The sequence below is a fragment of the Rhinoderma darwinii genome, chromosome 6, assembly GCF_050947455.1.
Source record: "Rhinoderma darwinii isolate aRhiDar2 chromosome 6, aRhiDar2.hap1, whole genome shotgun sequence".
Taxonomy (NCBI): domain Eukaryota; kingdom Metazoa; phylum Chordata; class Amphibia; order Anura; family Rhinodermatidae; genus Rhinoderma; species Rhinoderma darwinii.
The window spans coordinates 17047566-17060542 of NC_134692.1; the positions used below are offsets into that span (position 1 = coordinate 17047566).

Below are 12977 nucleotides of genomic sequence, written 5' to 3' on the forward strand. Positions count from 1 at the left end.
AACCACATGGGTTACACCATTGTACTATATTTTTTAAACATTTTAAAATTAAAAAATAATTGCCATATTTATAGAAGTCATGCCAAGTGCCGATAGGTTGAAGTAGCAGAGAAAAATATAATGAAGTCATTGTAATTGATCATACCTTTTAGGAAATCAGTTTAATTCCAGGGCTTTCAAAACTCCATAGGATTCCTCAAGTATTCAGCTTTTACATGTGAAACAAGAACTTTATGGGGTTTGGAAACCTTTGTGTTCGAACAATATCAAGTTAATTTTAAAATTTACAAGTGATCGCTATAAAATCGCACAGGCGGATTCTTGTTTTTTATGCAAGAGACATTATGGGAAGGTGCTTTGCACATGATTTGTAATGGGAATATTCAGAATTAGTTTCAAGATTTTTAATTTGCACAGAAACAACTAAATATATATATATTATAGGGAAAAAAAAAAAGAGTAAAAATTTGCTGCAAAGTTTTATCTGTTTTTATTTGTTTCTAAGTCCAGTTTACTGGTCCTCGCTGGGAAAGCTGCAACCATTGGATAGTCAAGCAAACGTTAGTGTTATGCCTAAATAGGAAAACCCCAATAGGTGAGTGTGTTTCATACCTTATCGGATTTAACCCTAAGGTGTGCTTTGTGGCTTTTTTCACATTTCATAGAGGGGACTCGCTGACCTCTAATTTAAGGCAACCGCAAACCTCTGAAGGTGGTTTTGGGGAACTACCTTGCCTAATGGCCAATGGGAGTCCTTAGACGCCACGACTATAGTTTTAATCTTGGTAGCAGCTTTTTGTCAGTTCCTTGATTTTCATAGATATATGTCCGGGTTCAGCACAGGTACTACAGATCCTCAGCCCCTGGCATTTTGCAAAAATTGAGCCTCCTACTATAAGGTTGCTTTGAAGGCTATGGACACCTTTGAAAACTTTTTCAAATGTTTTATAAAAAGGTGTATCAGTGTGTTTGGTGCCATCTTATAATTACTTTTTATTAAAAAAAATATTTTTACTTTGAGATACAGCTGCTTATGTATTATGTATATAGAGCAGCTGTATCTAGAGCTGGAACCTGAATCCATCAGATCCGTCAGACTGACGGGTTGAGTGTCAGCATGTAAGGGGCAGGGTTGTACAAATCCTGGGGCACTTAAAAAAAATTTCCTATCTTCCTCCGTTATTTAGATATCGGTGCCATTATAGCTGACACCCGATATTTAAATAACGCCCTGAACTGTCAATGGGGCGTGTAATTGGCAAGGGGGGCATGTACCATCGCTGTGACACTGTCCAATCAGCTACAGACAGTGTCACAGCAAAAGCTGGAGAGAGGAGAGCGTGTGCGCACGCGAAGTCGCAGCTCTGCCGCCACCACGGACCAGAAGAAGAATGTGAATTCTTCTTGTTCTGCTCCATGGCGGCAGGAGTATCTTCGGCAGCGGCATCGGAGCTGTGTGCGCGGGCATGCTCTTACTCACTCTTCAGCTCTCGGCAGACAAGGACAAGACTGTGTGATCTTTCGCAAGAGAGATGTTCTGCTTGTCTACCGAGAGTGTGTGCACGCATGCTCGCACAGCTCCGAGCTGCGCGTGCACAGGCTCTCCTCTCTCCAGCTCTTGTTGTGATGCTGTCCGTAACTGATTGGACAGTGTCACAGCCCCCTTGCCAATTACATGCCCCATTGACAGTTCAGGGGGTAATTTATTATTTATTTTTGTTACTTATATAGCGCCAACATATTCTGCAGCGCTGTACAAAGATCCACACTTACTGTCCCCATTGGGGCTCATAATTTGAGATCCCTATCGGTATGTTTTTGGGGTGTGGGAGGAAACCGGAGTACCCGGAGGAAACCCATGCAAACAAAGGGAGAATATACAAACTCCATACAGATGTTGTCCTTGGCTGGATTTGAACCCAGGACCCCAGTGCTGCAAAGAACAGTAATAACCACCAAGCCACCATGCTGTGTCAGGTGCCAAATATAACAGCACCGATATCTAAATAATGGAGGAAGATAGGAAAAAAATGTAACACGCCCCAGGGTTTGTACAGCCCTGCCCATTACATGCTGCACTCAGCTGGACATGTATGGGTAGGTGAAAGGTTCTCTTTAAGCGCTAGATACAGCTGCTCTGTATACAGGATACAAAGCAGCTGTATCTCAAAAAGTAAAAATGATTTCTAATAAAAATAAATTAGAAAGTTACACCAAACACACTGATAGACATTTTTATTTAAAAATCAAAAACTAAGTGTATTTAAAGGTGTACATAGCCCTTAAAGCCGGATTCTGCTACAAAAACTCCCCTTTACTAATGCAATGAAACCCCTCGCTCTATGCACATTACCACTTTTTTTCTACTCATTTGCATTCCATCCTATACAAAGCACATTCCCTACTTCTGACTCGAATAATCTGGTGGTATTACTCCAGATTTAAAAAGGGGTTGTCCAGAATTATAAAAAAGTATCGGTGCCAGAAACAGAGCGCCACTCTTGTTCATTGGCTGTGTCTGGTATTGCAGCTTATCCAGATTCAAGTAATAACTACAATACCAGACACTGCCTATGAATAATAGTGGTGCTGTTTCTGGAAAGAAAATAAAAAGGAGACCCCATGACAACAGCTTTAATAAATCTGCTTAATTATGTAATTTAGATACACATGTAGATGTATAAACCATAAAAAAAAACAACAACCAGCCTTGATTTGAGCACGTAAATACATTTCTGGCAAATCCCTATCACCTGTAACCTTCTCTACAGCATACCAATCAACCGGCAAGTACACCTCGGGGAAACATATTTAGTAGTATATTAATCATATGAGAACAGGTGAAATAGATTTTGCATTCTGAGTTGTTTAATTATTAGTTTATAGCTGTTTATGCACCATTAGCTTTTTATATAAAGAAGGAAGCATTAAGAACAATTTTAGCAGAAGTCTCCGGTGTTTGCTCACATTACACTGTAATTTAGCGTATCTCGGGAATGAGGCCGACCTCACATGAGAAGCGGTGAGCCCTGTCCTGCTGCTGCTTATGTCAACAAACTTTTAGAAATTCATCTCTGAACCATATAGTGTAAAAATGTCCTACTAATGAGAGTTTACGAGCTTTCTGCATCTAATTGTCTGTTCAGTACCAATTTCAGCTTCTTAGGCATGTACTATCATCAGAGTAAGAAGTCGGTTATGAAGGTAATTAATTTCAGAAATGATGATCGCAATTAATTCAAAAAGGCTCAGAATTTTTTTGAGTTAGTCGACCGGTATTATACATGGCTATTTTTCCTTGCAGTATCTTGCGGTATGGAATTTATGTATCCCATGTGACCGCTGCAGCCAATCACAGGCTGCAGCGTCACATGGCCTGAAACGTCATCCAAGGAGGCTGGAGCGGACTTCAGAGGAGGGAGGGCGTAAGTATTGCTTAATTACCCAGCGGAAAGTCCTGCGGGTTCCAGGTCGGATAAGCTGCATGTTTTTTATGCAGTGTATACATCCCGTGGGAAACCGGCCTTAGCAATGCAAAGTCTGAAACCCGCGGCAAGTCTACTGCGAAATCAGCCACGCCTGGATGAAACTTCACAAATGCAAATTTAGCAGATTAGTTGCGTAATTGCCGCAAAAATTTCCACCATGTCTGAAAGTGCCCTGAGGTTTAGCATTTTTGGGGCTTATTTCACAAAACTGTTAGATAGCCCTAATGAGGTCACATTTTAGTGTCCATATTACCCAGACTCCTTCCCCCCTCTTGTTTCTACTGTACAAATCTTAGATCACTATAGAACTCTGTGGATATTTTAGTTCTGTTCATTAAAGCCGTGGGAGCCCCAGGTGTTGCAGACATAAAACTGACGCTAAAATGTGGCCGCATTATGGCCATTTGAAAACCGGCCTTATGAAAAGTACGTACAAACTACAAGCGCAGCTTTTACATGCTCGCGAATATGTGTGGTTGTATATGGAAACACTTTAAGGAACATCTCCTAGTTCCAATGGCCAGGCACATGCTTAATAATGGCCGTCCATAAGGGGCTGGGGCCTGGGGTCTACGTAATTGGAGTCCTGGGCAAACCCACTGGCCCCTATTGAGAAACCATTCTTTTTTGGAGAGTTACAGTCATATGGATGACAGTAATTTAAAGGGCATCCTGGAATAGCTTGGTATACACTTTTCATTTCAAAAGAATAAATCCAAAAGAAAAAGAAAATATTATCACTGTAGTTCAAGGCCGACCTTTCTGATCCCATTTCGCTTTGATGACGTCATCTAAATTGAGAATGATTTTGGTTTTACACTGATTCACTGAGCAATAGTCCATGGCTCATCCTATAACGATGCTTTAAGTACATCCTCACATTACCAGCTCTTTAGACTATTACTGTAATGTTCGGTAAGTAACATTTAAAGCCTCTCTGCCGCGCACCACTCTCTCATGTAAAAGGGTCACATGCTGGTGATACAAACTGTCTTTAGATATTATTGTCAACAGGAGCAAAGAAAAACGAAAATGGAAAGTGATCATTATTTAGCAGAGGAAACACAACAAGAACACCATCTAACGTTATATTTCCTCGCTCTTGAAGGCAACAAAGTACTCCGTCTTTAGTACCCAGCTCTATTGATTTTTTCCACCACAATAATGGTTGTGCCGCAATTTCAACTAATATATCAGACATTCTGCACGAGGATCAAAGTCCACACAAAAATGAACAGTGTATGTGTAAAGGATCTGCCAGACACAGCTTCTGTGTCGACGTCCATGGTTAATCAGTCTGCATCTGCTCCTAGGTCTGATAGAGTGACTTGATCTGCTACCACTCAGGCTGGGAGGCTGAGGAGTGGGAGAACCTATCACAGCCTGGCCAGACGGAGCTATCTCCCGCCCTCTGTCTATTTATACCTTCATTTCCTGCTCTTCCTATGCCTGTGATTCTGTCTGGTTTCCTGGCTCTGCTGTTCCTGCTAGTACTATTGACCTCTGCTTCAAATTGACCCTGGCTTTACTGACTACTCTCCTGCTCTGCGTTTGGTACCTCGTACACTCCTGGTTTGACTCGCTCGTTCACTACTCTTGTTGCTCACGGTGTTGCCGTGGGCAACTGCCCCATTTCCCTTAGCTTCTGTGTACCCTTGTCTGTTTGTCTGTCGTGCACTTATTGAGCGTAGCCCAGTTGTACGCCGTCGCCTAGGACGGGCCGTGCAAGTAGGCAGGGACTGAGTGGCGGGTAGATTAGGGCTCACCTGTCTGTCTCCCTACCCCGTCATTACAGTATGTCCCCAAAAAGGTTACCCAGTGGTATGTAATAAATCATTAACTGGGTAAAACTTTAAAAAGTGAGGCTTTGGTTATAGAGAACTTAATATATAAGGGTCTGGTTTAAGAATTGTGCCCCTTTGACTCCCATCAGATTTTCTCTGCCTCATTCTAGACAGGGAAACATGGGTTGCAGACTTGCATTCAATTTCATTATAAGCATTATATATAACAGGGAGATTGGCCTACCTACATAACCATTGGTTAAGAGCATCAGTATTATACACGGATGCCAGAACAATCCATGGCCGACGCTAATAAATGACTACAGTTCAGTAAGGTTGGGCACACATTAATATATAGGGTACACTTTTTCCCTCCATTGCAGAACAATAGGGGTTTCTGCGATAATTTAATACTTGCTGCTTGTTTATTTGTAACCTACATAAAAATATAAAAAACTAATAAAGTACTTATTTTATTAACCATTGTTATACCTCCACACACTTCTTCACCTTCCCCTTCCCTTATCATTTACTATCCAATTACAGGTTGTGTACACCCTGTGTGGCTTCTTATTAAAATCAATTTTGAGGGCTCTTGTCATTCTCTCTATCAGATTATATTTCATTGGCAACCTTCAACTTTTCAGAATGAAGAGAAGCCAATTGGGTAAAAATTTATTTGATTGAACCACATGGTTACAACTTAAAGGGGCTGCCTGGTTTTGAAAACTCATTTTAAGGCATTCTGAGTTAATAGTGGGGGGTGTCTCTTGGGCCTCTGTCAATTAGCTAGAGCAGAGTGTGGCTACAAAGAGCTTATGTCTCTCTGAAAGACTTGTCACATTGTGCATTATACAGACAGCCCATTGATTTTAACAAGTATTGTTTAATACTTCACTTCCCCTGTGGGGGCGCTGCAGGGAAGTAAAACACTTGCTGATGGGTTCTCCCACAGATTACAGATTTTGGGGGACCCTATGACATTAATGAATAGTATTATAAGGTTATCCCTAATGGAATATAATTATAGGAATCATTCCTTTTACAAGTGGATGCAGTGGAAAGAGAGAGGTGTGTAAATAACAGTTTCCAATTCCAAAATGACTGCACTTTTTTTTGGTCACTTTTCTTTTGGTCACTTTTACAAATTGTAAAAATGCTAATACTTCTGTAAGGGAATAAAATAGGATAAACCAGGTCTAACTTCATATTTACTATTGTATGGACAAAATGGGTTGAACGATTTGTTAGAGGGGACCGGTGACAATAAGCTGAGCACCAGGTAGCCCACTGCTAGTTCCCCCTAGTAGTCAGCTGTAATCTGAAGATGAACCTGTAAGCAAGTACTCAATTCCTCTCCACTCTAATAGATGAGAGTCCTGAACATGGGACCCCTCTATTAACTCAGAGCTCATTAAATAGGGTTTTATGACGTAAAACCTGGCAAAACCCATGACATTTTAGGTTCAAATCCCCATTAATTGTACTGCAGAAAATTGTGTCGCTTTATAAATAAAAATAAGCTTAAAAAAAATGTAAATGGGAGAATCTACTAGATGTACGTGAAGAGTTAAAACAGGATGGCATAAGAGCATTCACTCTAAAGCCCCTTTAACCATAGTTGAGAAATGTCCAGCGCTACTTCCGAAAAAAGGGTTGTGATGTGAGAGCTCTGTTCACCTTTTGTATTAACCCTTTATGGGATTCTAAAAGATACAGTACCTTTACTTAGTGTCCAAATCAAGGGAAGGCTGTACATGAATAAGAGGTTTATGTCATCAGTGGAGATTTGTGCAGAGAATGTGCTTCTTTTTTTACATGGTGATTGACCACCTGCCCCCTCTGCCCTACTGTACTGTACATGGGTCCTTTAAAGGCAGCAAGTTGTCTTTTAAGTCTTTCAAAACTATATCTGTATTTAATCAAAACCTCTGCGTGAGGGTGACACTGTCTAACAAAGAAGAACATTGGAGGTTGTGTGTTTCAGAGGAGTACGGCTCGCCATGATCACTGCCAGCACCGATAAGAACGATTAGAGCGATCTCTGGGAAGCCGCTATACAGCTAGTATTTATTTTGTGCTGCCGGGAAAAATAAGTTTTCATGATCAAATGCTTTGAAGACTTGAAAGGCGAAGGTAAAATATACACAAGTACGATCAAGCTCATATGGAGGAAGCTGCTTCCATATTATTTTGGAAGTAAAAATCAGACATTTGGAAACTGTAGAAGTCAAAATTATTTTTACATTTGTGGTGGCTCAAAGACCATTCCAAGAGGAACCCCCCAATAGCGTGTAGAATTTATGTTAAAAAAAAGTCCTTCTACTATTTTATTCTCTATTAAACTCTTATTTTGATAAAAGTGGAGTCCATGTGTTAATTTTGCTATTTTATGTATACCTAACTGTGTATGTTGTTTTGTATAAATTAGTAATACATGGGAATATGGGGAACATCATAATATATATTATTAAGTCAAATTGTCATCTACTGGCTCTTTGTAAATGTTAAGAAACTTCGTCACTCACCAAAATATCTGTCTACTAAAAATCAATAAATAGAAGACTGGCAGCAGGGAGTAGGAGGGGGATGCAGCTGCAGTGCTTTCAGTGATTGTGTGTGACTCATGTTGTGGGAGGAGAGGCAGCAGCGAGGGGATATCTAATTGGCAAAAAGTACAGAGCACACCCATTCAACAAGCAGGGATAGTGAAAATGTGCACAGGCAAAAAGCATCGGAGAGAATAAAAATTACCCAAACTCTTCTGGCAGAGCTACATCTAACACCCGTATCGAGCCGCCTGAGGATGGATTGTGTTTTTTTTTTGTTTTTTTATCAGTGTGCTTTAAATTTTACTTTCTCTCTATCCTCCTTACCTAGTTATATTGCAACACAGTATCAAACACTCTTTATTTAGATTCAAGATAGGATGGTAGAGTGAATATTGACACTTACATAGACAGAACAGTAGGATAGATACAGTACGTGTATGCCATTCAGGGACCATGAAAAGCAGTGGGCCGACAAAAACACTGTAACGGTTGCCATTATTGGTTGTCACTCATATGTCAACGACAGAGGCGTAACTATAAGGGGTGAAACGCCAGCAGTCACACCTGGATCCTAGTGGCCTGTTGGAGCCAAAATGCCCCTCTGCCATATAAGAAGTATCCAGTATTATAAAGGGCACATAGTAGATGTGGGCCGTTACAGATTTTATAAAGGGGCCCAGAAGCTTCAAGTTACGGCTCTGTTCAGCGGCGACACAAGACTTTCTTTCATTTACGCTCTGTATCTACATAACCTGGTCAAGACTGAGAGGCTTGTTGTCTGCCATGCCAGCCCCCCATATGCCCTCGTCTACCAATATAACTCGGAAACATCTCAATAAGACTTTACCCAAAAGACAACTAATTTTTCCAGTTTTAATTATTATTTTTTTTTGTAATTTAGGGCCAATGTAAGACAAGTAATAATCTTATCATCAATGCTTGTTGAGTGTGACAAGCAGCATTTTTATGAAGTTGGTCACTGGGGGCTTACCTGAGCAGGTCTCATTAGATTCATCTTCATTATTGCCACAATCATTTGCTCCATCACAAATCCACCTCTTGGGAATACAGCGGTTACTTTGGCACTTAAATTGGTCTCCCGGACAGCTGTGGTTCACTAGGAAAACATGAAGAAGCAATTTAAAACACTCGAGGCAAGTGAGTTCTCAGCGACAAGCACTGCCTGTAAATGAGTCCAGTATAATGCATGTAAATGGGGTGCTGGAATAATAGCACAATGAAGGAGCGTGTCATATAGCATTTATTTTTTTTAACAGATGAATAAAGAACTAAATTAGTTTTTAATGGTATTTTGTTCAAAAGAAAATGAATGGTACCAAGTCATTTGTCAACAGCGAGATAAGCTTTAATTCCAGAAACAATGCTTCATAATTCATATATTGTTAACAACGAAATTGTAATCAGCTTTTTAGTGATTCATGTTCCAGAAAGGAAGCCACAAGTGGGAGCAGGCTACGGAATAGGCGATAGAAGTTAAACAATCATTACGTGGAGTTATTTCAATCTCTTTGCAATTAAAAGAAGAAAAATGAAGAAGGAACTGAACTGTGATATAACTGAAGGTATACCCAAAAGATAATTAACGCTCAGCCTATGACCTACAACTCTCATCCTCCCTTATTGCATCCTCTGACTCTCATCTGCAGGACTTCTCCCGTGCTGCACCCATTCTTTGGAAATCACTGCCCTGGAGGAATAGAATTGCTCCTAACAATCTCAGTTTTAAAAAGAGGCTCTGTCACCAGATTTTGCAACCCCTATCTGCTATTGCAGCAGATAGGCGCTGCAATGTAGATTACAGTAACGTTTTTATTTTTAAAAAACGAGCATTTTTGGCCAAGTTATGACCATTTTTGTAATTATGCAAATGAGGCTTGCAAAAGTCCAAGTGGGTGTGTTTAAAAGTAAAAGTCCAAGTGGGCGTGTATTAGGTGCGTACATCGGGGCGTTTTTAATACTTTTACTAGCTGGGCGCTGTGAAGAGAAGTAACATCCTCTTCTCTTCAGAACGCCCAGCTTGTGACAGTGCAGATCTGTGACGTCACTCACAGGTCCTGCATCGTGACGGCCACATCGGCAGCAGAGGCTACAGTTGATTCTGCAGCAGCATCAGCGTTTGCAGGTAAGATCGACTTACCTGCAAACGCTGATGCTGCTGCAGAATCAACTGTAGCCTCTGGTGCCGATGTGGCCGTCACGATGCAGGACCTGTGAGTGACGTCACAGATCTGCACTGTCACAAGCTGGGCGTTCTGAAGAGAAGAGGATGTTACTTCTCATCAGAGCGCCCAGCTAGTGAAAGTATTAAAAACGCCCCGATGTACGCACATAATACACGCCCACTTGGACTTTTACTTTTAAACACACCCACTTGGACTTTTGCAAGCCTCATTTGCATAACTACAAAAATGGTCATAACTTGGCCAAAAATGCTCGTTTTTTTAAAATAAAAACGTTACTGTAATCTACATTGCAGCGCCTATCTGCTGCAATAGCAGATAGGGGTTGCAAAATCTGGTGACAGAGCCTCTTTAAGGTGCCTAGAAATATCATATCTTTAAAGGAGGCTTATGTCACTTAACTTTATTTTCTTTTGTTTAAGTTTTTGTTCATTTGTTTTTAATTACTTGTCATTTTACTTGTTTGCTATTTATCAAATTGTTAAGAATTGCGGAAAATATTGTTGCTATATAAAGATGAACATTTTGGAAAATGTAAGTTATATTCTCACATATCAAAAGGGTTGTCTCAGGACAGACATTGGTAGCATATTGCTAGCACAAGGTGGCAGCGGTGCCAGGAAAGCGCTGTGCCACGTTGTCTCTTTCCCTTTTCTGAGCGGCTGCATGGTTGATCAATGAATATGATGGTGGCTTCTGAAGAAAGTTGTGCGGAGCCAACAGGACACAAAGTGGCTTTCTGCTTTCCTAGTGCCACTACCACTTTGGTCTAGTAATTGGCGGGGATACTGGTGGTCAAACATTGGTAACATATATAGCATATAAACACTGAGTATTCCAATATAGTCCATGTAGTGACTCAGTTCTGAGAATCATTTTCATATATAGAGGCTGCTGTTTTTAAGAAGCTTTCTAAAACAGCTAAATAACAAGCATAGTCATGTGTCAACCCTGTCATGTCTTGCCAGCCATGGGTAGACGCGATCACATGTCATCCATAGCGATGTCAATGCGATAGATCATGATTGGCCACTTGTGACGTCTTGTCCCGGTGGACAACATATTGTAAATTAGATCTCCAAAGTAAACATGAACAGAACAGAACATCTTTTAAAGGTGGTTATCTATTATTGTACTGTTTTAGGCAGTCTCGAAGTCATTGGGGTAATCCCAGGAAACCCCTCTTATTAAATAGTCTAAAGACCATGCAATATGTAACATCTGTGGATGGACTAAAATGCTAACTGGTTAAGGACCACCCACTGTATATACACAATGTGGGTTTAAGCTTGCTACCCAAACGATTGGGCAGCTGAATGTCGGGTTCCCGGAAGTCAGAGACTGCCAGGGACCATGGAGAGAAGACATAAATGGTTTACACTTCTTTTGCCTTGTCTGTACTCATATGCACAGCGCTCAATGTGCGCTGTGTACAGAATACAGGCATTTGCAGTTATTGGTCCCAGTAATAATGTGACAGGTCACATGATGCCGATAGTAGGAAGCTGCTGCTGGGTCTCACTGGACCCAGCAGAGCGCTAATGGGGATTATAGTCATTATATCAGGGTCGATACCCCCTGTATCTGGGGCCCGCCAATCATTGTCGTAACGCTAGCCCTGACCAAATTACCCTATAATAGACACATATCAAAATTCACAGTAGACAATGATGATCACAAATTAAAAAAAAAAGTCTATATGAGGGTATCACTATATCATTACCAGATAAAATATGCTAAAAAGTAGAAGAATAATGTGGTTTTTTTTTTCAAATTATAGGCCTAAAAATGCTAAAAAAAAAAAAGTATGCGTATAAAAATCCTAAGAAAAGAAACCTGTATTGGTCATGAAAAAAAACTTTGCAATAACCACGTTGCTAGCACAACACATAAAAAAGTTATAGCCGTTTAACTAATGAGTGCTAAAATTTCTAAGCGGAGCCTGGTTCCCAGCCATTATCTCTGGCTTGTATATTAGGCTGGATCTAAAAAAAAATAAAAAAATAAAAATATTTCATATTGATTTAAGAATTTTTGCATAACAGAGTCAAAAATGTTGACACTGGAAAAGATAGCAGCTGTACTGCAAGTGTTCTTCTAATACAATGTCTTCTGTGATTTTCTACAATTCTCTAATAATTTTAACAACAATTGAGAATCCAGACTTTTGTACAGAACAATTAGCATGAATATAGTAAATCTCTCTCATTAATTTTCATTGCTTCTGGAATTATGTGTCCCTGAATCTTTGTTTATGATCTACTTGACCTTAAGCAATGCTGACTACAGATAATTAAAGCAGATAATATACAACTTTCAACAAACAGGAGAGTTCGGTAGAGGTCACCTTGGATATATAATATTAACATTGTTGTGACTAGATTGTAATAAGTCTCATTGCACCCGGTTCCCCTAGATTTATTTTTTTTAGGAGCAAGTTTGAGATATGGAAGGTGGTAATTCAGATAGTCGTATTAATGGAGCCACTGTCTTCCTAGTTCTGTTATAGTAAGGGTAATGAAGTAAAATTTGACTTATACACAGACTTTTGTTAGATCTCATCAATGCAATTCATATGCAGTTTCTTCAAATAAGAACTATACCAGTTGATGTATGAGCTGTAAATGTTGAGAAGCCCAATTTATTTCTGATTTCTTTGTATAGTGAGTTAACATTTAGGAGCTACAACCACAATTCTTCACTCATCTTCCATTGAAGCCTATTTGACTTTATAGGTATTTCATGGATTGTGAGACTCCAGATAGAACAGGGCTTCCAGTTATTGGTGCGGAGATTACTTTTTTAAAGCAGGTCCTAAAAATATTTTTGAAAACCTCCATTGTATTGAGAGATACAGTTCTAGCTTGGAAAGTGGTACGTAAGCAGTTTGGGTTACCCCACCTGGTATCGAAGTATATGCCGTTGAGCGGTCATCCGGTCTTTTTACCGGGA

General features: G+C 40.1%; 1 protein-coding gene across 5 annotated transcripts in view; it reads right to left on the reverse strand.

Annotated features, from left to right (window-relative positions):
- LRP1B (LDL receptor related protein 1B) overlaps nt 1–12977 on the reverse strand; it is a 1078540-nt gene that overhangs the window by 450735 nt on the left and 614828 nt on the right. For all 5 annotated transcript variants that reach the window (XM_075829239.1, XM_075829241.1, XM_075829238.1 and 2 more), the window contains exon 17: nt 8816–8941. In XM_075829239.1, coding sequence (XP_075685354.1) covers nt 8816–8941 — 126 coding nt within the window. The remainder of the gene's footprint in view (nt 1–8815; nt 8942–12977) is intronic.